General features: G+C 42.4%; 1 protein-coding gene across 6 annotated transcripts in view; it reads left to right on the top strand.

Moving 5' to 3' along the window:
* The first annotated feature begins 7,840 nt into the window (after positions 1-7,840).
* lef1 (lymphoid enhancer-binding factor 1) overlaps positions 7,841-25,029 on the top strand; it is a 190,890-nt gene continuing 173,701 nt past the window's right edge. For 3 of the 6 annotated variants that reach the window (XM_072583913.1, XM_072583914.1, XM_072583909.1), the window contains exons 1-3: positions 7,841-8,491; positions 9,522-9,588; positions 9,816-9,952. In XM_072583913.1, the coding sequence (XP_072440014.1) occupies positions 8,270-8,491; positions 9,522-9,588; positions 9,816-9,952 (426 nt within the window). In that variant the 5' untranslated portion in view covers positions 7,841-8,269. The remainder of the gene's footprint in view (positions 8,492-9,521; positions 9,589-9,815; positions 9,953-25,029) is intronic. The other 3 variants (XM_072583911.1, XM_072583912.1, XM_072583910.1) reach the window with 3 other exon arrangements.

Raw genomic sequence — 25,029 nt, 5'->3', positions numbered from 1 at the left:
CCTCATCAGCTTTCTTTGACAGAGAATTCCACAGGTTCATGACTCTCTGAGGGAAGAAATTCCTCCTCATCTCAGTCCTTATTCTTAAACGTTGACCCCTAGTTCTGGACTTCCCTGACATTGGGAACATTCTTCCCGCATCTAGCCTGTCCAGTCCCATCAGGATTTTATATGTTTCTATGAGATACCCCCTTCCCCTTCTAAATTTCAGTGAGTACAGGTATAATATGAGAACACAGGATATAGGAACAGGCGGAGGCCATTCTGTCCCCTGAACCTGCTATACCACACAGGATCATAGCCAACTGCTTCTGATCTTTATTCCACTTTTCTATCTGATTGCCATAACTTGTGGCTTCCTTGTCAATCTATCTAACTCCATCTTGAATAAGTTCAATGAACCACCCTCCACTGTTCTTTGGGGACGACAATTCCAAATACTATTGAATCTCTGAGAGAAATATTCATGTCGGCTCATCTTAACCTAAAAGGGATTTTTAAACTGTGTCCTCTCATGCTTGTCTCTTCTACAAGAGGAAACATCCACCTCATCCAGTCCCCTCCAAGACCATAGGAAAACGTGGGGACTGCAGATGCTGGAGCCTCATTCCTGACGAAGGGCTTATGTCTGAAACGTCGATTCTCCTCCTCCTTTGGATGCTGCCTGACTGGCTGTGCTTTTCCGGTCCCACACTCTGCCCCTCCAAGATCATATATTCTTTCAATTAGAACACCTCTCATTCTTCTAAACTCAAATAGGTGCATGCTCAACCTTTTCAATTTTCTTCATCAGACAAGCCCCTTCATCCCCAAAGTGCCAAGTGAACCTTATCTAAACTGCTTTGAATACGATGATAGATTTTTTTCCAAAATAGAAACCAAAACTGTACACTTTGATCTGCCAAGGTCCTGTACAGCTGCAGGAAAACTCTCCTCATTTTATATGCCATTTCCTTTGCAATAAATGCCAATGTTCCATTCACCTTTCTGTTAGCCGATGCACCGAGTTGCAAACTAACTTTTTTTGTGATTCATCTACCAAGAGAACTAGATCTCACAGAATTCTACAACATTCCTCTATTTAACTGGTATACTGCTTTTCTATTCTTACTGCCAAAGCAGAAAAATTTACAATTTCCCACAGTTTACTCTAAATGACAATATTTTGCCCACTCCATTAATCTGTCTATATCCATTTGCAGACTCCCTATCTCCTCTTGAAAATTTACCTTCCTATTGTCTTGGTTTCATAATCAAATTTAATTACTCCACACTTTGTTCCTTCATATGAACCATTACTTTAGATTATAAATAGTTGGGACCTTATTACTAATGTGATGACGCTGTCACTTTAATGTGTTATTTTGTCCGGAATATTTTTTTGAAGGGAGGTTGTAAGGTAGAGGTAGAAAACTGGGTTTTGAAGACGACTTGAGTAAACAGCTTGGGAGACCTTGGATTTGTTTCACAGCCTGAATGGGTGTGGCCAGCTCTCTCACATCCAGATTTCTGGGTTTTGGTTTCTTCAGTAAGATAAGCCTTTCGGGTTTGAAAAGAGTTGGAAGCTTCAGTGAATGTCTCCTGGCTGCTTTTTTCTCTGAAAATTCTCTTGATGTTTTGTTTTCCCTCATGGATTGGAGAACTGCAAGTGAGAATGTGTGTCTGAATTGGCCTTTTTGCCAAGGATTGGTACTATATTGGAGCAGTTAATTAGTCATAGTTACTGTATCTGTTATTCAGTTAAGATTGATTAGATTACTTACAGTGTGGAAACAGGCCCTTTGGCCCAACAAGTCCACACTGCCCCGCCACAACACAACCCACCCATACCCCTACATCTACTCCTTAACTAACACTACGGGCAATTTAGCATGGCCAATTCACCTGACCTGCACATCTTTGGACTGTGGGAGGAAACAGGAGCACCCGGAGGAAACCCACGCAGACACGGGGAGAATGTGCAAACTCCACACAGTCAGTCGCCTGAGGCGGGAATTGAACCCGGGTCTCTGGCGCTGTGAGGCAGCAGTGCTAACCACTGTGCCACCGTGCCGCCCAGAGTTTTCCAATAGTTAACTTATTCTAAATTTTTCTTTCTTTTGTTTGTATTTTAACTATAGTGTTTAAATAAATTGCGTTCTGCTTAAAGTTGAGTAGTTGGACCGGCTGCATCACATCTGAAACACGACACTTCACGTCTACCTTTAAAATAAGAAAAAGTTAGGTTATATGCTACCTTCTTAAAATATTTTGAGGGGGCCTGGTCTGGTTCATAACACAAATCCCTGTGGCATCATAGGAGGTACTATTTACCAGCCACTTATTTTTCTTCCTCCTTTTAGTTTACCAAACAATGCTTTAATTAGGTGAATGTGTTAGCCCCAATGTGTGTTAGCCCCAATGCAGCATGCATCCTTATCTTCTGTTGTAATATTTGATGTAGCACCTTGCCATATGTGCTTTAGAATTCCAACTACGCCACGTCTACACTTTCACAAAAGCTGAACACCTATGATGCTGAAGGACTGAAATAAAAACAGAAAATGCTGGAGAAACTCAAAAGGTTTGGCAGCACCTGGGGACAGAGAAACAGAGTTTACAAAATAGTATTTGAGTCCAATGTGATCCTTCTTCATTGACAAGCTTCCCCTTTGTTCACCTTGCATGTTACTTCCTTAAAAAACTCAATTCAATTAGACTTTCCTTACACAAAGCCAAATTGGCTCTGTCTGATGGACTCTGATTTTCAAAGTATCTGCTATAATCTCCTTAATCATGGTTTCGAGAAGTTTCCTCTGTCAGACATAACTGGCCTATGGTTTCCTGCTTTTTAATCACCCTCCTTTCTTGAATAAGATGTGACATTACTTAATTTCTAAACTGCTTGGAATCTCAGGATTTTTAAAAAAATCATTCATGGGATATTATATATCATCCATCATTAGTTGCCCAGAGTGCAGTTAAGACTTAACCACATCGCTGTGGGTCTGGAGTCACATGTAGGCCAGACTGGGTAAGGATGACAGGTTTCCCTCACTAAAGGGCATTAGTCAACCAGATTTCTTTTTTATTAAGATCAGCTGTGGTTACATGGTTGCCATTAAGTCATCTTATTTTGAATTAAAATTTCACCACATGCCAAGTGGTGATTCAATCCCATGTTCCCAGAACATTAGCCTCAGGCAATGGATTACTAATCTAGCTACAATACCATGACACCAATACCTTCATTTGGAAGAGTACAATTGTGGCTACTATCTCTGCAGCCATTTCTTTTAAGCTCCTCTGATGCAGGCCATTAGTTCCTGGAGATGTTTTCTCTTCACCTTCCTGGGGTTGGTGGAATCAATTGGGTGGACAGCTGGCATGTGCTGCCAGGTGAGGCTAATAACATGGGTTTAATTCCTGCACTGGCTGAAGTTTCCTTGCTTAAGTTGTGGCAATCCTCAGGTTAAACCACTACAAATTATGTCTCCCTATCTTATGTGATAGTGGACCATGGTCAACTTACATTTTTTTGTGCTGATGATATTTTGAGTCCCTACCTCCTGTTTATCAGTTCATTGCTCAGTGGTTAGCACTGCTGCCTCACAGCACCAGGGTCCCAGGTTCGATTCCATCCTTGGGCGACTGTCTGTGTGGAGTTTGCACATTCTCTCCAGGTGCTCTGGTTTCCTCCCACAGTCCAAAGACGCGCAGGTTAGGTAAATTGGCCATGCTAAATTGCTCATAGTGTTAGGTGCATTAGTCAGAGGGAAATGGGTCTGGGTGGGTTACTCTTCAGAGGGTCGGTGTGGACTTGTTGGGCTGAAGGGCCTGTTTCCACACAGTAGGGAATCTAATCTAATAAAAAATTTTAAAGTATCTTTGGGACATTTTCTAAATCTTCTACAATTCTTCTTCAACATGGAATCTTTTACTTTAAGCTGAATGGGAAGATTGGGCTCCTGAAATAGTGAATGCCACTCAACATCCAAGTGTCATCCTTGGTAAAGTGCTCAAATCTTCTGAGCAGCCTTGTTCTCACATTTGCTTTACTGTAAAGGATGTTTGCACCCCTCACCTTTTATAGAATATTGTTTTTTTATTCACTCGTGGGATGTGGGCATCACTGCTGGACCAGCATTTATTGCCCATCCCTAGTTGCCCCTTGAGAAGGTGGGGGTGAGCTACCTTAGTGGGCAGCATGGTGGCACAGTGGTTAGCACTGCTGCCTCACAGCGCCAGAGACCCGGGTTCAATTCCCGCCTCAGGCGACTCTCTGTGTGGAGTTTGCACATTCTCCCCGTGTCTGCGTGGGTTTACTCCGGGTGCTCCGGTTTCCTCCCACAATCCAAAGATGTGCAGGTCAGGTGAATTGGCTATCCTAAATTGCCCGTAGTGTAGGTAAGTGGTAGATGTAGGGGTATGGGTGGGTTGCGCTTCAGCGGGGCGGTGTGGACTTGTTGGGCTGAAGGGCCTGTTTCCACACTGTAAGTAATCTAATCTAAAAAAAATCTAATCTACCTTCTTGAACCGCTGCAGACCATGTGCTCTAGGTGGACCCACGAGCCATGAGGGAGGAAATTCCAAGATTCCCAGCAACAATGAAGGAACAGCAGTCAGGATACTGAATGGCTTGGAGGGGAATTTGCGGGCAGGGGTGTTCCAATGTATCTGCTGCACTTATCCTTCTAGTTGTTGTGGACTTGGATTGTGCTAGGTAAAAGCAATGACTGCAGATGCTGGAAACCAGATTCTAGATTAGTGGTGCTGGAAGAGCACAGCAGTTCAGGCAGCATCCGAGGAGCAGCAAAATTAATGTTTCGGGCAAAAGCTCTTCATCAGGAATAAAGGCAGAGAGCCTGAATGCTGGAGAGATAAATGAGAGGAGGGTGGGGGTGGGGAGAAAGTAGCATAGAGTACAATAGGTGAGTGGGGGAGGGGATGAAGGTGATAGGTCGGGGGTGGGGGGATAGGTGGAAAAGGAGATAGGCAGGTCGGACAAGTCTGGATTGTGCTGTCTAAGGATCTTTGGTGAATTTCTAGAGTGCATCTTGTAGACAGTAGACATTGTTGCTTTTAGTGTTGATTTTGGAGTAGTGAACATTTGTGAATGTGGTGCAAATCAAGTGGGTAGCTTTATCCTGGATGGTGACTTGTTACTTGAGTGTTGTTGGAGCTGCGCTCACTCAGGCAAGTATTTCATCACACTCCTGACTTGAGCTCGTGGTCAGGCTTTAGGGAGCAGGGCGAGTTATTGGCTGCGCCTAGGAACGTTTAAAAGAAATAATAGCTGGGAGGGGGGGGGGGGGAGTTGAATGATCTTGTAGAATGGTGACACATTGACATGCACTTCAGACGCCTGGCTTGATATTATGATTGCAAAGCACACGAAAAATGCGCAAATACTCAAGTACAAAATGTTGAGAGAGTTCAAAAATAATAGTGAAAACGTGTGGAGGGTGAATGTGTCAGTTTAAACAGGGCTCTCGATGAAAAGCACACAACATTTTAGAGTAGATCTCCTTATTGAATCTGAAATGTCGACAAGCTATAGCTTAGATTTATGAAATTCAGAGTTTTATTCGCGCCCCCTCTGAAGTTCTGTTGCTTTTTAAAAAAAACGCTGGATCCGCTCCAGCCTTGATGATTCCCTCCATACTGTGGTCCAGATCCCAAGCCTTTGATCTCCCTGTGTGTCTCATTTTGTGTCTTTCTGCCTTCCCCTTACCCGGAAGTGAAGCGGTGCAGCCTCGGTTAGCACACGTGGAAATAACTGCGCTTTGGTTCGGCATTTTTCCAAATGTAGGCAAGAGGTTTGATGATGGTGGTGGTGGTAGCGGGGGGGGGGATGGAGGACAGAGAGAAGAAAGCGGCCGTCGAAAGATCAAAGGCACGGCCGGCTCCACCTCCTGCTTTTTTAAAAAAAAATCCAGCCCCGTGTTTAACCCTCTTCTCACGCAATATACAGCCTAGAAATCTGTGTTGCAGCTACAAGGCAACATTTATTCACACCGACCCAGACCTCTCTCTCTCTCTCTCTGACATTCTTATGATGAGAGCCATCGGGCAGTTGTGATTTATCTCCCTTGACACTCTTTCACTTCTTCTCTCCCCCCCCCCCCCCCTTTTCTTGCACCCCCCCCCATCCCCAAAAAAAAACATGATTGGGAGTTTTCCCGTCGGCAAGATGAAAGAGACTTTAGCAAAGAAAGTTTCCCACATCGAATTGAGAGTTGTTTTTAAATCTCTCTCTCTCTCTCTCTCTCACTTGCTGGGGACTTGTCCCTGACTTTCTGCACTCGTCGGTCAGATCAAAGGCTGCTCACCGTCTTTAAACCCAATCCCCCTCTCCCGGATTCTGCTTATCCTCGCTGACCCACCACTTTAGACCTTACCCATTAGGGGTAGGATTGGGATTTGGACCGTTTGTTTATTAAATTCTGCTTCACGCTCGCTGCAGACGACACCGGCACCTAAAACGCCAAGAGAAGGGGAAAGAAAATGTCTTGTCAGTTGTTGATGCTGCGTGTTTTAACTCTGAGGGAGGCTCTGTCGGTCAGATCAGACAGTTTCAGTGCCCCTATCACTTGCACTTCGCTTATTTTTCGGTCTAACAGGTTGGCTGTCTCGAGTGCTGTGTTGGAGTAGCAGCTTCCGAGCTAATGGGGTTTGGCATCAACCAATACCACCGCGCCCCACCTTCCCTTCTGCCCACCCACCCCCTCTTCTTTCTTTAGTAAAGCGCCAAACTATCACAGGAACTGATGAAATTCTTAGGATTGCCCCAACTCTCCCTAAACAGTCTTACAGCTCAAGAGGACAGCAACGGTTTGTAGTGTTTTAAAAATCGTGTTTTTTTAGAGGGTCGGTTGTGGAAAACGTGACACACAGACGGAGTAGTGTAATCTAACAATGACAGTCGCGGCCATCCGGCCCATCGTGCCCGTACTGGCCCTTTGAAAATCATATTGCCCTGCACGTTAGACCTGTCTTTTTAAAATCCACATCCCCTGTCCGTGTATCTGACGCAATTAAAGTGCATCTTCTGTCGATAGAACATTTAGATCTCCCGTGTTAACCTTTGATGTGATGTGAATTAAGAAGGGCGAAGCATTTTTGACACCACTTTTATTTAAAATAAAGAAAAGATAGCATTTCCTCATTATTACTAAGCATGACATATTCAGGACGTCCTGAGAATGTTTACTTCCCATGGTCTCCCTGTCGTTTCTTTATCTCGGGCAGAAGTTGCAGAATTTCAAACACATATTTATTTACACGCGGTTCAGGACAGCTGAGATTCAGACCAAAATCGAGTATAAATAATAAACAGAGAGAGGGGTGCACGTTTGTAGTGGGGACTGTTTAAATGTTGCTTTGAAATGTTTCCCCGGTCAAGCAAAATATTATTTTCCTGTCTGTATGTGTGTTGAAAACAGAACTTTTTTTTTGCAAGGAGGCATTACTGTAGAGAAACCCCCACTTGGTTGGATCTTGTATTTTGATTTAAAGAGCCAAGTTGACTTGGGTCGTGGGACGTTTATTCCAGGTCTTCAGTCAATTTTAAATCTGGGGCAGTGGGGGTGGGGGGTGGGAAAGGGTTAAATCAGCTTACTGATTAAAATTCCCTGGTGTACTTTTTACAGTTTGAGCTGTGTGTTTTTTTTAATCCAAAGATTGGGTTAGCTGACCCTGTGTAACTGCACAAACAGAACGTGGGGGGGGGGGGGGGGGTTAAATTATTTTTGTGCATTGATTGGGTGGAGGGAGGATGGGGGGGGGGGCGGGGGTGAGTGCAATTCTTGCTGTGTGCAAAATCCCTCCTCGATCCTTGCCTACAGAGGCTTCTCTGCATCTCATTAGGAGTTTGCAGAAGGACAATTGTAAAGCTTTCTCTGTCGATCAGAGCTGTCAATCACTCTGGCGGCTAGGCTTTGATCTCCCCCAGTCTCCCTCCTTTCAGCCTGTTTTTTTTTCCCTCTCTCTTTCCTGAGCTGCATTACTCTCTGCTGTCTCCCAACTAGTCTTCTTGGGCTTGCTTTAACTAGCTTCAGTCCCCAGAAAGTAGGCGAGCAAATAGTTTGCACTGAAGCAGGCAGAAACCTCTTTCTGAAAAGTAACGATTTATAGCAACAAAACAAAAGGACTGGCTTCTTTTTTGTTACTAGTCAGTTCCCCCCCACCCCCCCTCCCTTCAAGATTCCAGATCGTTTTTGTCCCCAAACACTGCTTAAAGAGCAGGGGGAGGCATCATTAGGTTTTGCTGAAACTTCAGAAAGCAGGGATGCCGCAGCTCAACAGCGGTGGCGACCCGGAGCTCGGAGCCAACGACGAGATGATTTCGTTCAAGGACGAAGGGGAGCAGGATGATAAAATCCTGGCGGAGATCAGCGCCACCGAGGAGAGGGATCTGGCCGACCTGAAGTCCTCGCTGGTGAATGAGACGGAGACTAACGCGGGCAGCGACAGCAGCAACAGCGGCGGCAGTAACCCGGCCGAACAGGAGGTAAACTTCTCCGGCTATCACACACAGTCATGTCTGACACACACACACACACACATCCGAGATCGCACTCACACAGACAGATACCCACACACACACACAGATACAGACACACAGACAGATACAGATACACAGACAGATACCCACACACACACACAGATACAGACACACAGACAGATACAGATACACAGACAGATACCCACACACACACAGATACAGACACACAGACAGATACCTCCACACACACAGATACAGATACACACACAGATACACACACACAGATACAGATACACAGACAGATACCCACACACACACACAGATAAGACACACAGATACCCACCCACACACAGATACAGATACACAGACAGATACCCCCACACACACAGATACACAGACAGATACCCACCCACACACAGATAAGACACACAGATACCCACACACACAGATAAGACACACAGACAGATACCCCCCACACACACAGATACAGACACACAGATACCCCCCCACACACAGATACAGACACACAGATACCCACCCACACACACAGATACAGATACACAGACAGATACCCACACACACACACAGATGCAGACACACAGACAGATACCCACACACAGATAGAGATACAGACACACAGACAGATACACACGGATACAGATACTCAGATAGCTCACACACATACATACACAGATACACAGACAGCACTCACAGACATATACACACACATATTCAGTACACAGACAGAGACAGACACAGAAACATACACACAGAGACAGCACACACACACACAGACAGATACAGACATACACACACATATAGGTACAGGCACACACAGATACACAGATAACACGTACACACAGATACACAGCCAGACAGACATACACACACTCATACAGACACACAGACAGCGCGAAACCGCGGACAGTCATCCCCTCTCCATCTCCCTTTCTCCTCTCCCTCCCCTTTGTATATTTATAAAAGCACACACATACACACACACACATATGAAAACTACTTGTTACTGACTTTCTAGGTAGGCAGACGGCCACAAGTTAACGAGGAGCCCTTTCGGGACAAAGCGAGAACCAGTATCGAGGAGGGTGAGCAGACTCTACGTCTCTTCCGAGTCAACTTTTGCATTTCATTGATTCATGTGTGTGTGTGTGTGTGTAATTTCTGGTGTCACCCATTCTTAACCCCATTTCCCACAACTTCATCCCCTCTCTCTGGGTCCTGTCCCTCCGTCCCACCTGCCCCTTCCCTAAAACCCCATCCCCTTTCCCTCATTTTCTTTTTCCTACTCCCACCCCCCCCCTCCCCTCTTCAGTAGGGAAGAGACAGGATACGGCGATCTTCAAAGGTCCGGCTTACTGCCCCTACCAGCCAGGTTATGTCATGGTACCCAACATGAACAACGACCCTTACCTGAACAACGGTTCCCTCTCACCTCCAGCGCCCAGAACGGTGAGTCACAAGACTCCATCAGTATTGCTTGTTGTTAATTGATTATTTACAGGAAAATGTGAGTACTGCCGGACATAAGTAAACAACAGTGTATTAAATCCCTTCCTTCCCCTTAACCCCTTCTCCCCACCATACCCGAGGTGTTACACAGGTACAGTTCCAAGGGGTATTAGGTAATTGTCGGGTATTTAAACAGACTCAACCCCTATTTCTCCTTGCATTCAGCTTTCCCATAGTTAAGCGTCGTCACCTTTTAAGAAACTATCAGAGTACAGTCAACTTTTATTTTGTTAAAATTATTTGCCAATGACTTTAAAAACTAATTCAGAGAAGAACATGATTTTGTTTTGCTGTTGTTTGACCTCTCTTGTACCTCGGATTGTTTTGACTAGCAGCAGCTCCAGAAGCTTGTCTCTCTGGTAGATCAGAGATTTCTCTCTCTCTCTCTCTCTTGAAGCTAACCCGCCTCAGAGCACGCCAAATAAACACAAGGCAGTTTGAAACCGCTAAGTTTAAACAGGCCAGAAGATGTGCAAACCAGCGGGGTCCTGCTTTTTTTCTAAAAACATGACTGAGAAGGTGCAGAGTGGGGGCAGTTGTGTACTGTCTCTGTCTCTTCACCATCCCCCAGGGTGAGAGGGGATGGCGGTTTGCGGGGGAAGGGGTGTGAGAGAGGTCTGTTGATTTAGGAGCAGAGTCTCTGCTGTTTGTCATTGGGAGAGTGCATGCTGATTGTCAGACTGCAGTTTTGTTTGCATGTGCCTGAAGGAATCCTACACTTAAAAACACCAAAGGAAAAAGAGAATGTCTGTGGATTTAAGATTTAATGGAATCAAGGGAGGTTATGAAAGTATTCTTTATAATAGAATATTTGAGTTCAGTGCTATATGACCACAGGTCTGATGTCATGTAAATCTGCAGTTTGAAATTGGTTACCTATGTTGCGATGCTGACCGAAAAACCACAAAGCTTCTTCCAAAGCAAATTGGCTACAAGGTCCCATCCCAGAGCCAATGTGGGTTAAACTTTCACTGCAGGTGCAAAGCATGCTATGATGTTTAAACCTTAGAAAAAAATGATATTTTGGCTGTGGTTTATACCACAGTTGTGAAGAGAACTGCCTGAGACACAAGTGTGGGCCTACAGGTTTTGTTGATGCCTGTCTTTGACATGAGTACATGTAGGTTTTGAGGTCTTAATATAGCATTAACTTAATCATCCTTAATTCTGTCCTCCTTCAAACTGTGGATGGTTTTTTAAAATTTTGGAGCCAGTCTGTTTTCCAAAGGGTTTTCTGATTCTGCCCAGAGTGGTTTTCTAAGCCCAGCCTTGGTTTTCACTTTGCTATCAACAAACCATGATATTGTCAGTGAGTCCTATGTCGGTCAGCTTTCATACAGTGCACTGATGTCAGTTGCACCAAGAGCACTTTCAACTGCGGCACAATTGCATGTTTGTGATCTAGGGTAAAAAAAACATACCAAGCAGCTCTGAGCGTCAGGACAGACAGCGCAAGCAGGGACACCCTCCTGTAGAGAACGTGGGAGAGATGAACTAATAGAGATCTCTCAAATGATGAAGGAATTTGACAGAGTAGAGATAGAGAAGATGTTTCCACTTGATGGGGGAGAGTTCAAAACTTGGAAATGGTCATCAATAAGACGTCAAAAATTCTGGAAAAACACACCTCTACTCACAATGGTTGCACACCATATCATATAGGCAATGTAAATAGCAAAGATACATTTAAAGAGAAGCTGGATAATAAAGTGAAGGAAGACAGAATAGAAAGTTTTGTTGGTATGTTATGTGAGGTGAAGTAGAGCAAGAAGAGGGTTGTGTGGAGTGTAAATACCAGCAGAAATCTGTTAGGCTGAATTATCTGCTGTAAAGGCTGTGTAGCCAATGTAAAGTAATTCAGTGATTTCAGTTTAAATTGCATTGATTTAATTTGGACTTCAATAATGTCACAACATTTGAGAGTGTTGCAACATTGTGCATCCCAATATCCTATGCCTTCTACCTGCATGAATTCCTAGTTCCTGGTGACTGCTGTATGTCTGCGATGCTGCTTCAGGCAAAGCCAGGTAAAAAGCAAGCAGGCCTGCTGCCCAAACTAGAAATTGGACGTCAGGCATACACAGTTTTGCAGTATCCTATAATTAGAGTGTAGGCAGGTGTAGATTGGAGTGGAGTACCCTTTTTTTTTGCATTATTTGATATGGACGTTTCTTTGACTCCAAGTCCTTTTAAACCAAGAGTCAAATCTAAACCAAGTTCTGTCAGCCAAGTCGGAGTTTATCTCTCTTTACAATTACACAACGTCTTTCCCTGATGAGCTTTCCCATTAGAATATGACATGTCCTTGATTCTCTGACTAGCTAATCCTGTATTGCAGTCGAAAACCAGAGCTTCAAATCTGCATCTTAATGTTGGCAATTTTTTTCTGAGCAAACGTTAATTACAATGAGTGTCTTGCAATTGGGAGTGTATGTATATGAAAGCATCCAAAGAGATACCAGGTATTATGCAGTTGTAATTATGGATGGGTCTGCAGTTCATTTCTTACAGAATTTACACATAACACTGTGTTAACAATGTAGAATCTGTTCTGTTATTTACATGCTACTGTGCCTTTGAAGCAGGACATGCCTTGGTTGGTTTCAAATGACAGGTGAGCGGGATGAATTACGTAGAGGTTGGAGGTATAAGGAAAAAGATAGGGGTGTTGGGCCAATAACGGATTCAAATGCATTTCACACATTGAGCTTTGGTTTAGTTTGGCTGCGTGAGGTGCTAATACAAAAGGGTTGACACTGCAAATGCTGGAAAGCTGAATTATAAACAGGAAATGCTGGAAATACTCAGTAGGTCAGGCAGCAAGGTACTAGCCTGACCTTGTAGTGAGCAAATTTATACTTTTTTTCCTCAACCCTGCTTGCCCAATGTTCACAACATTTGCAAATTTTATTTCTAAGCAAATTATTCATAAAGCTACATTTTTTTTGGGAAAGAAGTTTGCCAAACTGGGTTTAATTATGGTTATCTTGAAGTTGCCAGTTTCCGCTGCCTTTGTGACAATGTGACATGAATGGATTAGGTCTTCCCTCTCACTTGGTTCATAGATGTAAAATCACCATTTGATTATTTTGTTCAAGCAACTGGAAAGTTATACTAATATTGGAGAGCAAGGAAATGGAGCTTTGCGCTCCTCAGGGTTTGGAACAGATAGATACAATTATTACCTGATGTGGTTTGGATAATCAATGTGGGGAGTGAAGATGTGTGTCTCACCCTCATTAATGGAGGGGAAAGCTGTAAGCTTCTTGTAAACAATCTCTGACAGAAGGAGAGAGCTTGAATTGGACTTTTGTTTTTACAGTGTTGTGTAGGTGCAGGATAGTGAGCAATAGATACAGTCAAAAATAAAGTCAGGCTCATGTTTTGCAAGCCCAGAGACCTCACTGTGGTCTGCGGTAGGATTTATGCTGCAAGGTAAAAACATGTTGCAATTTCATGTAGCTTGTTCAAAGAATCTTGTGAATGAGCAAATGTTCAGTGGCCCCATGTGTTTTACTAATTCTGATTTACACTATTCACAAGAGCAAAAATCTGCAAATGGTTACTTTTGCCAGCAGCTTATGATTATCGTGTCCATATGTTGACGATCCCTCCCAACTTGTGCCAGATTCCAGTTCTCCCATCACCCCTCACTCACCTACATTAGCTTCCAGTCCGGCAATGTATCAATTTAAAATTGGTGTTCTTGATTTCGGATCCCTCCAAAGCCTCATGTAACTCCTCAGAGGCTTTGTGACATTTCCCAGTCCCACAACCCTCTGAAAACTTTGTGCGTCTTGATAACTCTGACTCGTTGTCAGCCCACCCACCCTAACTTCATTATACCTACCCTTGGTGGCTTTGCTTTGAGCCCTCCAAGGCTTAACCTCTCGGATAATCTAAATCCAATTTATATCTCACTCCTCTATCTAAGACACAGGTTAAATATTACCTCCTTGACCAAGTGTTGGGTTCAGTGTCCTAGCATTCCCTTGTTTGACTTGATGTCTATGTCCGTCAAATGCCTTGGACTGTTTTATCATATAGAAGTGCTATATAATTGTATTGTGGCATTGTCATTTGCCTGTGTTCTGCTGTTTTCAGCTCTGTGCTGTGTCCTGCCTGTTAGAGCCCCCTCTACTTCAACCACGGTTATCTCGTACTTCTTTAAACTTTAAATGGTCAATTTAAAGTTCTTGTTGCGTTGTATACTGCAGCTGCCTGTTCGTTGATGGTAATCATAATATTGACATCAGGGAACTGATTTGCCTCATCACATCTTCTATGGTAAGCACACTGTTAATCATCAACCATTAGAGGTAGCAACTGTTGAGAGAGATGGGTCTCTCTCACCACTAAGCTCACTTTTATCAGATAGTGAAACATACAGTTTAATTTTTTTCTCACTGTCTGCATGAACACATGTTCAAACCAGTCCTGTTCCCACATTGGTGAGGTGAGAGATGACTCTTGGAGAGGGTACAATCGAGCCTTACGTTTGTACATCCAACAGTGTCACCTCTGTTGCGAAATGTGGTAAATAAATTTTGTCCCGCTTGTTGTTTCGATAGACTGGTTATCATTTCTTAACTTGTCAGGAGAGATTGCAGCATCGTTTTATCTGAGAAATGATCTTTTCTCTAGGTCTAGACAGATGGTCTGAAACACCAAAACAGCATAAAAGATTTACACCGTATCTCCTTGTGTCTTTTTGATGGAATTATGTTATGCTATATCATCTGACCAGCCCAGCAAAGTTCAGAGTGATAGAATTGGGCACAGCCACCTTAGGACTAAGTGGGGGAACGATCGCCCAGGATCCCCAGTCAAGTTTACTGTCTAGTGATTCACCTCCATCAACCTTCAGTGGAAAGCACACCTGACAAGCTCGATTGCTGAGGATATCTCATGCAGTCGAATTGTTCAGCCAAGGCTAGTGATTGGTTCCAGTTGAATGGTAGCCAAGCAAACATAAGCACATTTCCAAAGACTCACTTTGCAATTTCTCCCAGATTGTGGAGATGCTACATTCTGATTCACTTTGTGGGAATGAGGCAGTTTCATAGCATTGAATCAATCAGAAGCATATCTTACTCTGCTTTCCTCAGGTCCCTTCCCTTTGTCCCACATAGGATTTTATTTGATGGTGGTGGTTAAAGAAACACTTTTTGTTCCTTGTTGCACAAGTACATTTTGCTCTCGTGACAGTGAAGCAATATAAAACAAGCAATTTTACTGAATCATTATAAACAAAAAAAAATTCTTCAAAACAATTTGAAGTAGATAAGTGTGTCTTCCTCAGTGTAACCAGTGAAAGGGTTAAAGAATATCACATCTGCTCTGAAGTGAAATATTTATGTTCTGAGATCAAAAGGAAAAGATGCAGCACATTCCTGCATATCACTCATCTACGTTTGGAAGATCTAACAGCATCAAATAATTCTGAAACATAATTGTAAAATAAAATAGGATGTAATATTCATAATGGTGGTTTATTTACTTTGTTTAGATATTGGTGATTATAGTTTCTCCCACAGCAAGTCACATTGCTGATAGAATTTTAGCAGATAATTCTAGGTTAAGTTACAGCATGTCAATTTGATGGAGAATACAGGGTTTTATTTTTAAACATACATTTATAAAAGTTCAGAAGTTGCACTTTGATTTAGATGTATCTAAACACTTGTATAATTCATATTGAATTATTGTGGAATTATTAATCCATTTATTTTCCAGTAGGTTAACACCTCTGCTAAAATAGGGAACAAAGTCATTTTCACATTAAATGTTGGTGACTAAATATTGCAGAACATAATTTCTAGGTTTATGTCTTTAATCCCCTTACCATCAAGTGCAATTGCATCATAAAGTGTTTAGTAGAGTTGTGTACTATAGTAATAAATCACAATGGTTACCTTTAGTTGTAAAACACCATTTTAGGTAGACAAGGCTACTTTCTTCAATTTTTAAAATGCAATCTTCATTGTATTAACTATGAACAGTGAAAGCTATGGTGATATTTTTGGTGTTTAATCTTTTTCTTGCTGTTTGGCAATACAGTATTCAGTAAAAGGAACCAAATGATTTATCATGCTAACCCATAAATGTGGGTGTTCTCTTTGCCTTTATGCAGCTTTCTCATTACATGAAACATTTATTGAAATATATAAGATACTACAGTCAGCTAGCCAACTTGTCCTGTTGACTTGCCTTTCACGAAGGTGCTGCCTGCATTAGTCCTGACCCGACACCCCTGTCGGCCCGACCTCGCTCCCCTACTGTTAGCATTAACGACAGACAGAGCTTCAAAGGTTTTCTATAATGACAGACCAAAACTTCAAAGAAGAAAATATAGCAGGGTAACCACTAATGAAGAGAGATCCCGCAGAACTATAATACAAAACATTAACTCTCTTATTTTCCAGTATGACTTTCTTGGTCCCCTCTGAATATTCTTCAGATCATTACAGCCAACAAGCAAATATTTAATAAAGGCTTCTACTGTGTCTTACTTTGTTTAATTTTATTGATGAGTAACAAATTTATTCAAATTGTGGGGAAAGTGAAGCGAGTCTGTGCCATTTGAGTGCAAGAGTGTGTACTCTGTACAAGGAATGGAAATGGTTTGTACACTAAAATAAAACAAAGAACTGTGGATTTGAACCAAAACCAGAAATTGCTTGGGAAATTCAGTAGGTCTGGCAGCAACTGTGGGAAGAAAGCAGAGTTAATGTTTCAAGTCCAGTGACCCTATCAGCAGAGTCACATTTTCCGAGTTGGGAACAGTGCTGATGAAGAGTCACCTGACTTGAAATGTAAAGTTTAACTCCAGCAATTTCTGTTTTTGTTGGAAATAATTTTCGTCGCCTTTTATGTTTCACTTGTTAGGTGTTATTGAACATTTTGAGAAGCTTGGGTTTTATTACTAAGAAATTGCATTGAACAAGAATCTGACGTAGTACACCACACAGTCTGAAGTTTGTTGCGAAGCAGAATTGCAGCTAGGAGTTGAGATGAAGTTGTAAGATGCTTAAAAGGTGCTACAAGTTTCCTGGTCTGTTGCAATGTCATGAGATGTTAGCATCCTGCAACACCATCTGTTTTATTCTTTATCATCTACGGATTGAAGTTTTGTGTATCAGCTTTTATTGTCCTTAGTGCGTTTTTTTCTTGGCAACAGGAGGTTTTGGATAAGGAGATACAGCTTTCTCTCTTAATCAAGTGAATGGATGTACTGTTGTGCTGTTAACAGAACTAAAGGGACAGTGAGCACCAATTTGCTGAGTTGTAAAATAAATAGTGTTATTTATATGGAGCTTTATATTGAGTTACAGAATTGTACAGCATGAAACAGACCCTTCGGTCCAACTCATCCATGCTAACCAGATATCCTAAATTAATCCAGTCCCATTTGCCAGCATTTGGCTCATACCTCTCTAAACCCTTCCAATTCATGTATCCCTCCAGATGCCTTTTAAATATTGTAATTGTACTCGCCTCACCACTTCCTCTGGCAGCTCGTTTCATACACACACCACCCTCTGCATGAAAATGTTGCCCCTTAGGTCCCTTTTAAATCTTTCCCCTCTCACCTTAAACCCATGCCCTCTAAATGTGGACTTGCCTACCGTGGGAAAAAGACCGTGGTTATTTACCCTATCCATGCCCCTGATGATTTTATAAACCTCCATAAGGCCACTCTTCAGCCTTCGATGCTCAAGGGAAAATAGCTGCCACCTGTTCAGCCTCTCCCTATAGCTCAAACCCTCTAACCCTGGCACCATCCTTGTAAATCTTTTCTGCACTCTTTCAAGTTTCACAACAACTTTCCTATTGCAGGGAGACTGGAATTGTATGCAGTATTGCAAAAGTGGCCTCACCAATGTCCTGTACAGCCACAACATGACCTCCCAACTACTATAGTCAGTGCACTGACCAATAAAGGCAAGTGTACCAAACACCTTCTTCACCAAACCCGTCTACCTGTGACTCCACTTTCAAGGCAATAGGAACCTGCAACCAAAGGTCACTTTGTTTGGCCATATACCCCAGGACCCTACTATAAAGTGTCTAAAATTATGCCCTGATTTGCCTTAGCAAAATGCAACACCTCACATTTATCTAAGTTGAACACCTTCTGCCACTCCTTGGCCCATTGGCCCATATAATCAAGGTTCCATTATAGTCTGAGATAACCTTCTTCACTGTCTACTACATCTCCAATTTTGGTTATCATCTACAAATGTACCAAGTATTCCTCCTATATCCATGTCCCACTCACAAAGCCATGTTGACTCACAAAGCCTAATCAGTTCTTGCCTTTCCAAATACATGTACATCCTATCCCTCAGAATCCCCTCCAACAACTTAAGTCCACTGATGTCAGGTTCTCCTGTCTATAGTTCTCTGACTTTTCCTGACCACCTCCCTTAAATAATGGCACCATATTAGCCAACCTCCAGTCTTCTGGCATCTGAACTGTGGCTATTAATGATAGATATATCTCTGCAAGGGGCCTAACCGTGGATGGACTTGTTGGTCTTTAAGGGACCCTATTCTCTCTTTCGTTACTCTTTTGTCCTTAATATATTTGTAGAATCTCTTTGGATTCTCCTTAACCCTAGCAATGTTTGAGAAGATTTGTAGCTCAAAGTCCATCCACGTGTGGAACTACAGGATATGGGCGAGATTCTAATCAAGTATTTAGCCTCTGTATTTACTACGGAGAAGGACATGGAAGCTAGAGAACTGAGAGAAATAAGTAGTGATATCTTTAAAAGTGTCCCTAACACAGAGGAGGTGGAGTTGGATGGCTTGAAACGCATAAAGGTGGATAATGTCTCGGGACTTGATTGGGTGTTTCCTAAAACTTTGTGGGAAGCTAGGAAGATGATTGTTAGGCCCCTTGCAGAGATATATCTATCATTAATAGCCACAGGTCAGATGCCAGAAGACTGGAGGTTGGCTAATATGGTGCCATTATTTAAGGGAGGTGGTCAGGAACAGCAATGTTTATGGTAAGTATGTAAGTTAGCTCGCTGAGCTAGAAGGTTTGTTTTCAGATGTTTTGTCACCATGACTCCTTAACTCTACTTGCCAAAGCTATCTCATGTCCTCTTTTTGCATTCCTGATTTCTGTTTTGTGTGTATGTCTCCTCTTTTTTTCTTGACTAGAGTCTCAATTTCTCTAGTCATCCGGTGTCCCCTGAACCTACCAGCCTTGCCCTTCGCACTAACAGGAATGCACTATTGTGTATAATAGTGCAAAAAGAAGAAAGATATTGCATTTATATTGCTCCTTCCATGATTCAAGATGCATCAACATTCTTCAATGTCAGTTAAGTGTAGTCAATTATGTTGGCAAACATGGCACAGCAAGATCCCACAAACTAAACAGGAATTCACAGATCAGACAAACTCATTCACATCGTTGAATCCGCATTTACCATTTTTCAGAGAAATCCACTTCCCTGCCTTTTCCTCATATCCATCTAATTTTTAAAATATAGTTCAAGTATTTATCTCAATCTCTTTTGAAAGCTACTATTCTATCTGTACCAGTCCCGTCAGATCACATAATTCAGATCCAAGACATCTATTGTATAACGCGTTTCTTTACATTGCATGTGGTTGTCTTGCCAATCATCGTAAATCTGTGCCTTCTGATTATCAACCTTTCAACCTTTGGAAAACAGTTTGTCTTTGTTTAATAATCACTTAACCTGGTCTTGTATTGTTGAGTGAATGTTGACCTCTGTTATTTCTTCAAATAGTGACAAAGGAACATTATAAATCAACTGCTTTGCCGGATGCATCCCTGGTTAGTAACTGATCTGAAATGTAGTATCACTGGCGACGTAGCACTCATTCGATGCTGGGGCGGTCAAAAATGATCCAAGATAGTGATGGGACCAAACTGATATGTTGTGGCAGAGCTGATAATGCAACAACTTTATCCTAAATTCATTTATGAAAATGAATGTTTCTGGCAAGGCCAGAATTTGTTATCTATCCCTTTTTAATCTTGAATTGAGTGACATACTAGACCATTTTCAAGACTAGTTAAGAGTTAGCCAAACAGCGATTGGTCAGGAGAGACATGTAGATCAGAGAAGGTAAATGCAGCAGATTTCTGTAGGGTAGGGAAATGGGCCTGGGTGGGATACTCTTCAGAGGATGTGGACTTGTTGGGCCGAAGGGCCTGTTCACACACTGTAGGGATTCAATGATTTCTAAATAGCCTAGTGGGATTATCGCTGGATTGTTAATTCAGCGATGCAGCTGAGACCCCACGTTTGAATCCCACCATGGCAGATGGTGGAATATGAATTCAATTTTAAAAGTCTGGAATTAAGAGTCTAATGATGACCATGAATTCATTGTCGATTGTTGGGAAAAACCCATCTGCTTCACTAATGTCCTTTAAGGAAGAAAACTGCCATCTTTACTTGGTTTTGTCATGTGACTCCAGACCCACAACAATGTTGTTGACTCTTAACTGCCCTCTGGGTAATTAGGGATGGGCAATAAATGCTGACTTAGCCAGTGATGCCCTCATCTGTGAATGAATTTTAAAAAATGAACCAGATTCCTTTTTGTAACAGGGTTTAGATTAGAGTGGTGCTGGAAAAGCACAGCAGGTCAGGCAGCATCCGAGGAGCAGGATTTTCCTGCTCCTCGGATGCTGCCTGACCTGCTGTACTTTTCCAGCACCACTCTAATCTAGCCTCTCGTTTCCAACATCTGCAGTCCTTACTTTTGCTTAGTCCTTTTTGTAACAGTCAGTGATAGTTGCCATGGTCACCGTTACTGAAGATATTTTTATATTCCAGACTTAGTAGGCACATTTAAATTCTGCCAGCTGTTCTGGGCAAACCCAGAGCAATAGACTGGGCCTTGAGCCTGCTAGTCCTGTGAGATTACTATTATGTTACAACCTCTCCTAGTTTTTTCATTCTAAAAGATAGGAACACAATGGGATGGCTCTGTTGCTGTACACTGAACTTCCTCTAATGTTGCTCTGAATAACACCACAAGCCAATGATGGAATGATAGGATGACTCTGGAAGGGATGCATTTGGAACCTTACCGATGTTCCACTTGATAGCTGCTTGGTTTCAGCCTGCTGAGTTGCACCAACATCATTGCTAGGTGGAAGCATGAGCCTTGGCTGTTGGCTTGGTTTTGGAGGCTTTGTTGTGGTTGGTATGTCCACAAGGGGACAGCACACCCAGAATTGCAAAATGTTTCTGAGATTTCTTGGCAATTTGGTTTTAGAGTCTTTTAAACATATTTATCCATTCTCATAACTGCCAGACAGCCCAGATACACCAAGAAAATGTCTAAACTGCAAAGTGGTGTTATTATGGTCACCATAGAGAGTTAAAAGTTGAAAGGATGGCACATCAAGATTTAATGTTTTAGGATATTTACTGTAACAAGAAGACAAAAAACACTATTGACTAAACATTGCCTTTCTGGCAACTTGTACTTTAAATCACAGATATGAATACCCACTTTTTATAATTTAGCACAATTGATAAACTTGCTCAGTGGGCATTCAGTTCTAATAGAACTGATGCAAAATTATTTTCCATTTTAAAAGGTTTACTCCTGTCCTTTTCCTTTCTGTCTGCTAATCTCTAACGCCAGGACCTTCCTGGTGACAATATGCTTAGAAATCTTCACTTCAGTGCAAATAAAATTAATCTTCCAACTTTGTTTCAATTTTTCATAAATTTGATCTTTTCAGTTCAAGCACATACTTCCACGCAAAGGCTGACACGATGAACCGTAGCAACATTTGACCTTCTCGCTGTTCCCTTTGTCTCCTGAATCCTGGCAAGTTCTGCCTGTGAGATGTGGTGATATTTTAGGAAAGCCTGTGACCCATACCACAATGGCTTCCTCTATGCCCTTCCCACCTCAATCCATCTGAGCAATGGATTTGGGTAGACGTGCTCATTAGCTATCCCTAACATCCCAACTCTTTTTTTCCTGTTAGTACTAAATGGGCAGTTTAAAGCATAACTGTTCACAACTGGAAATTCTCAACACCTTTCTGTGGCTTTTGAGACCCTCAGACTCTCCACTGGCTTTACAGTTCCATGGCCATTGTTTGCAAATACCTTGATCTCATTGGCTTAGTAAGTCACTCAGTTCAAGACCAAAAAGGGATAGGCAACAATACCCAAATAAAACAATATAACCCTGCTGTCATCTATTAATAATCAAACTAACCAGGCTTGTAGTCAGGCAGTGTTCAGGACTGGTCAGATGAACCCTTTTCTTTATCATAAATTTAAATACAGTCCCAAATCAGACCTCATAAGCCTCATAATTGCATGAGTCCATGGAGTTAAGTTGACTGTAATGATAAGCTCCAGTGTTTTTCAGCACAATGCCGTGTCCCAGAGCCCTGCTTAAACTAGTCTGTGACAAATCACAGTGAATTATTGAAGGGGGTTTTGGGATTCTGTAGGTGATATAGGAATCAAAATCAGCACAGAGAGAGGCCATTCAACCCATCTTTCCACTGCAAAAGAACAATCGAACAAGTTCCTTTGCACATTGCTCGTTGGGTCTTTGCCCTCCAAGTATTGATCTGCTGAACCAGCTTCCACTGCTCTTTCAGGCAGTGTACATGAGAACATACCTTTTCAAAAACAACCTGGGTGTGCCTTGCCATTGACTGAATCCATTATTCAGGAGAAAGTGAGGGCTGCAGATGCTGGTGCTTAGAGTTGAGAGTGTGGTGCTAGAATAGCACAGCAGAGCAGGTAGCATCTGAGGAGAATCGAGGTTTCGAGCATAAGCCCTTCATCAGGATTCCTGTGCCTATGTCTGGAACATCGATTCTCCTGCTCCTCGGCTGCTGCCTGACCTGCTGTGCTTTTTCAGCACCACACTCTTAACTCTGAATCTATTACTTGCAGTATTTTAAAGTATAACATTCATTCCACTTTACCTGACTCAGTCATCATATCAGACCAGTTCTATCCATTTCATTTTTTTTTTGTTGAAAAACCTGTCAGGATGCAGCATGCTCTTTGGCTTGGCACATCCCGTCTAGGCCTTTACAGAAACTACAGGTTGAACTGTTTACTGCAACAATGATAATGTGCATTTGTATGGTGCCTGCGATACAGTGAAGCTTTTCACCAGCAATTTGGCATTAAGCCCCGTGTGGAGATATCAGTGAGGTTGGCCACCTGAGCCTATCAGCTGTGAAAGCAGGATAAACACATTACTTTGTTTGGTATTACCGTGGCTTCAGGGTGGATTGCTACATGAGCATTCTGTGGTGGAATGGGGTGACGTTATGCAATCAAGCTCTTCTTGTTCCATATCCCCTTTTAAAGCTTAAGTTTCAACCAAAACTCTGGTGTTTGAACAGAAATCATACCTGACAGAGGGACGAAGGTGACAAGATTCATTCTATTCACATCGGAAAACAGGAAGCTGAAAGACTTTCTGTCTAAAATTTGCTCTTAAAGGGGCCGTAACCTTACTCAGGGATCAGAGCCCTGGGACTCTTCCACTCCCAGTCTGTCTCAACTCTTAACATCTTAGACTTGATACATGAGCCCCTGCACCAGATGGTAATGACCACTTTTTTATAGGTGGACAGACAGATGAGGCAGGAGAACTGATAGTGGTGTTATCGCTGGGCTTTTAATCCAGGTAATGTTCTGGGACATGGGTTCAAATCCTGCTAATGGTGGAATTTTACTTCAATTTAAAAAAAAGGAAAATCTGGACTTAGAAGTCTGATGACCATTGTCGATTGTTGGAAAGACCCATCTGTTTCACTAATGTCTTAAGACCATAAGAATAGGAGCAGAAACAAGGCTATTCAACCCATTGAGTCTGCTCTGCCATTCAGTCATGGCTGATAGGTTTCTCAACCCCATTCTCCCTCTTTCTCCCCATAACCATTGATCCCCTTGACAATCAAGAACCTACCTATCTCAGTCTTAAATATACTCAGTGACCTGGTCTCCACAGCCTTCTGTGGCAATGAATTCCAAAGATTCTTCACTTTCTGGCTGAAGATGTTTCTCCTTATGTCTGTTCTGAAAGCTCTTCCCTTTACTCTAAGTCTTTTAGGGAAGGAAACTGCCATATTTATCTGGTCTGGCCTACATGCGACCTCCTGACCCACAGCAATGTGGTTGACTCTTAACTGTCCTCTGGGCAATAAATGCTGCCTAGCAAGTGACACCCTCATCCCATGAATGAGTAAAAGGTAAAATGTTTGACACGCAACTCGTTTTGTTATTTTTGAGTTGATGCTTTGTGCAGGATTATCTCTGGTTTGAGTCCGGTCTTTCCTGTGTTGGTGTGGGAGGGTGGAGCTAGCCATCATCGTATCCTCTGGCCCTTTCCATCTGGCCTTGGTGTGGAGTTATAGACTTGAACCAAGGCAGGTAGAATCTACACTTGGATTATAAGATGACACTCCACCTACGTGATGCTTTGTAATCTTTGACCTTTAATTACCTATGACCTCAGTGTTGATCCTTGGAAGCCTGCAAGCTGTCCATTGTTCTGTCTCCTTCCATTGATTTTTGTGACTCACAAAGGCCTGTTTTTTTTTAAAATGCAGAAGTACTCCTGATTTTTATAAGCAAAGCCCTTTTCCCAAGTGAAACCCAGATGAATAGAAATGTGTTTTCCGCTGTGTGGGCAGAATTTGGTAACTGAGATTGGCAGGCCTTTTTGCTTGATTTCCCAATTCTCATTAGTCAGTCAAAAAATGGAATACATTGTGGTTTACATGTCTAACTAATAGCAAGAAAATAACTTGATCAAATACTCTGTTTTAATAATGTCAGTCGAGATATAAACATTGCTTTGGACACCGAAAAAATTTCCAATGCTTTTATTCGAATGGTGTCATTGAATCTTTAATGCCTACCTGGGAGGGCAGAATTGGGCCTTAGTTCAATGTCTCATCTGATAGACAGGGCTTCCAATAGGGAACAGCTATTCCCCCTCCGCAGTACTGCATTAAA

Source organism: Chiloscyllium punctatum, chromosome 14 (genome assembly GCF_047496795.1).
Source record: "Chiloscyllium punctatum isolate Juve2018m chromosome 14, sChiPun1.3, whole genome shotgun sequence".
NCBI lineage: Eukaryota > Metazoa > Chordata > Chondrichthyes > Orectolobiformes > Hemiscylliidae > Chiloscyllium > Chiloscyllium punctatum.
The sequence above is the reverse complement of the archived record's forward strand: the minus strand, read 5'-3'. Positions and strand labels throughout refer to the sequence as shown.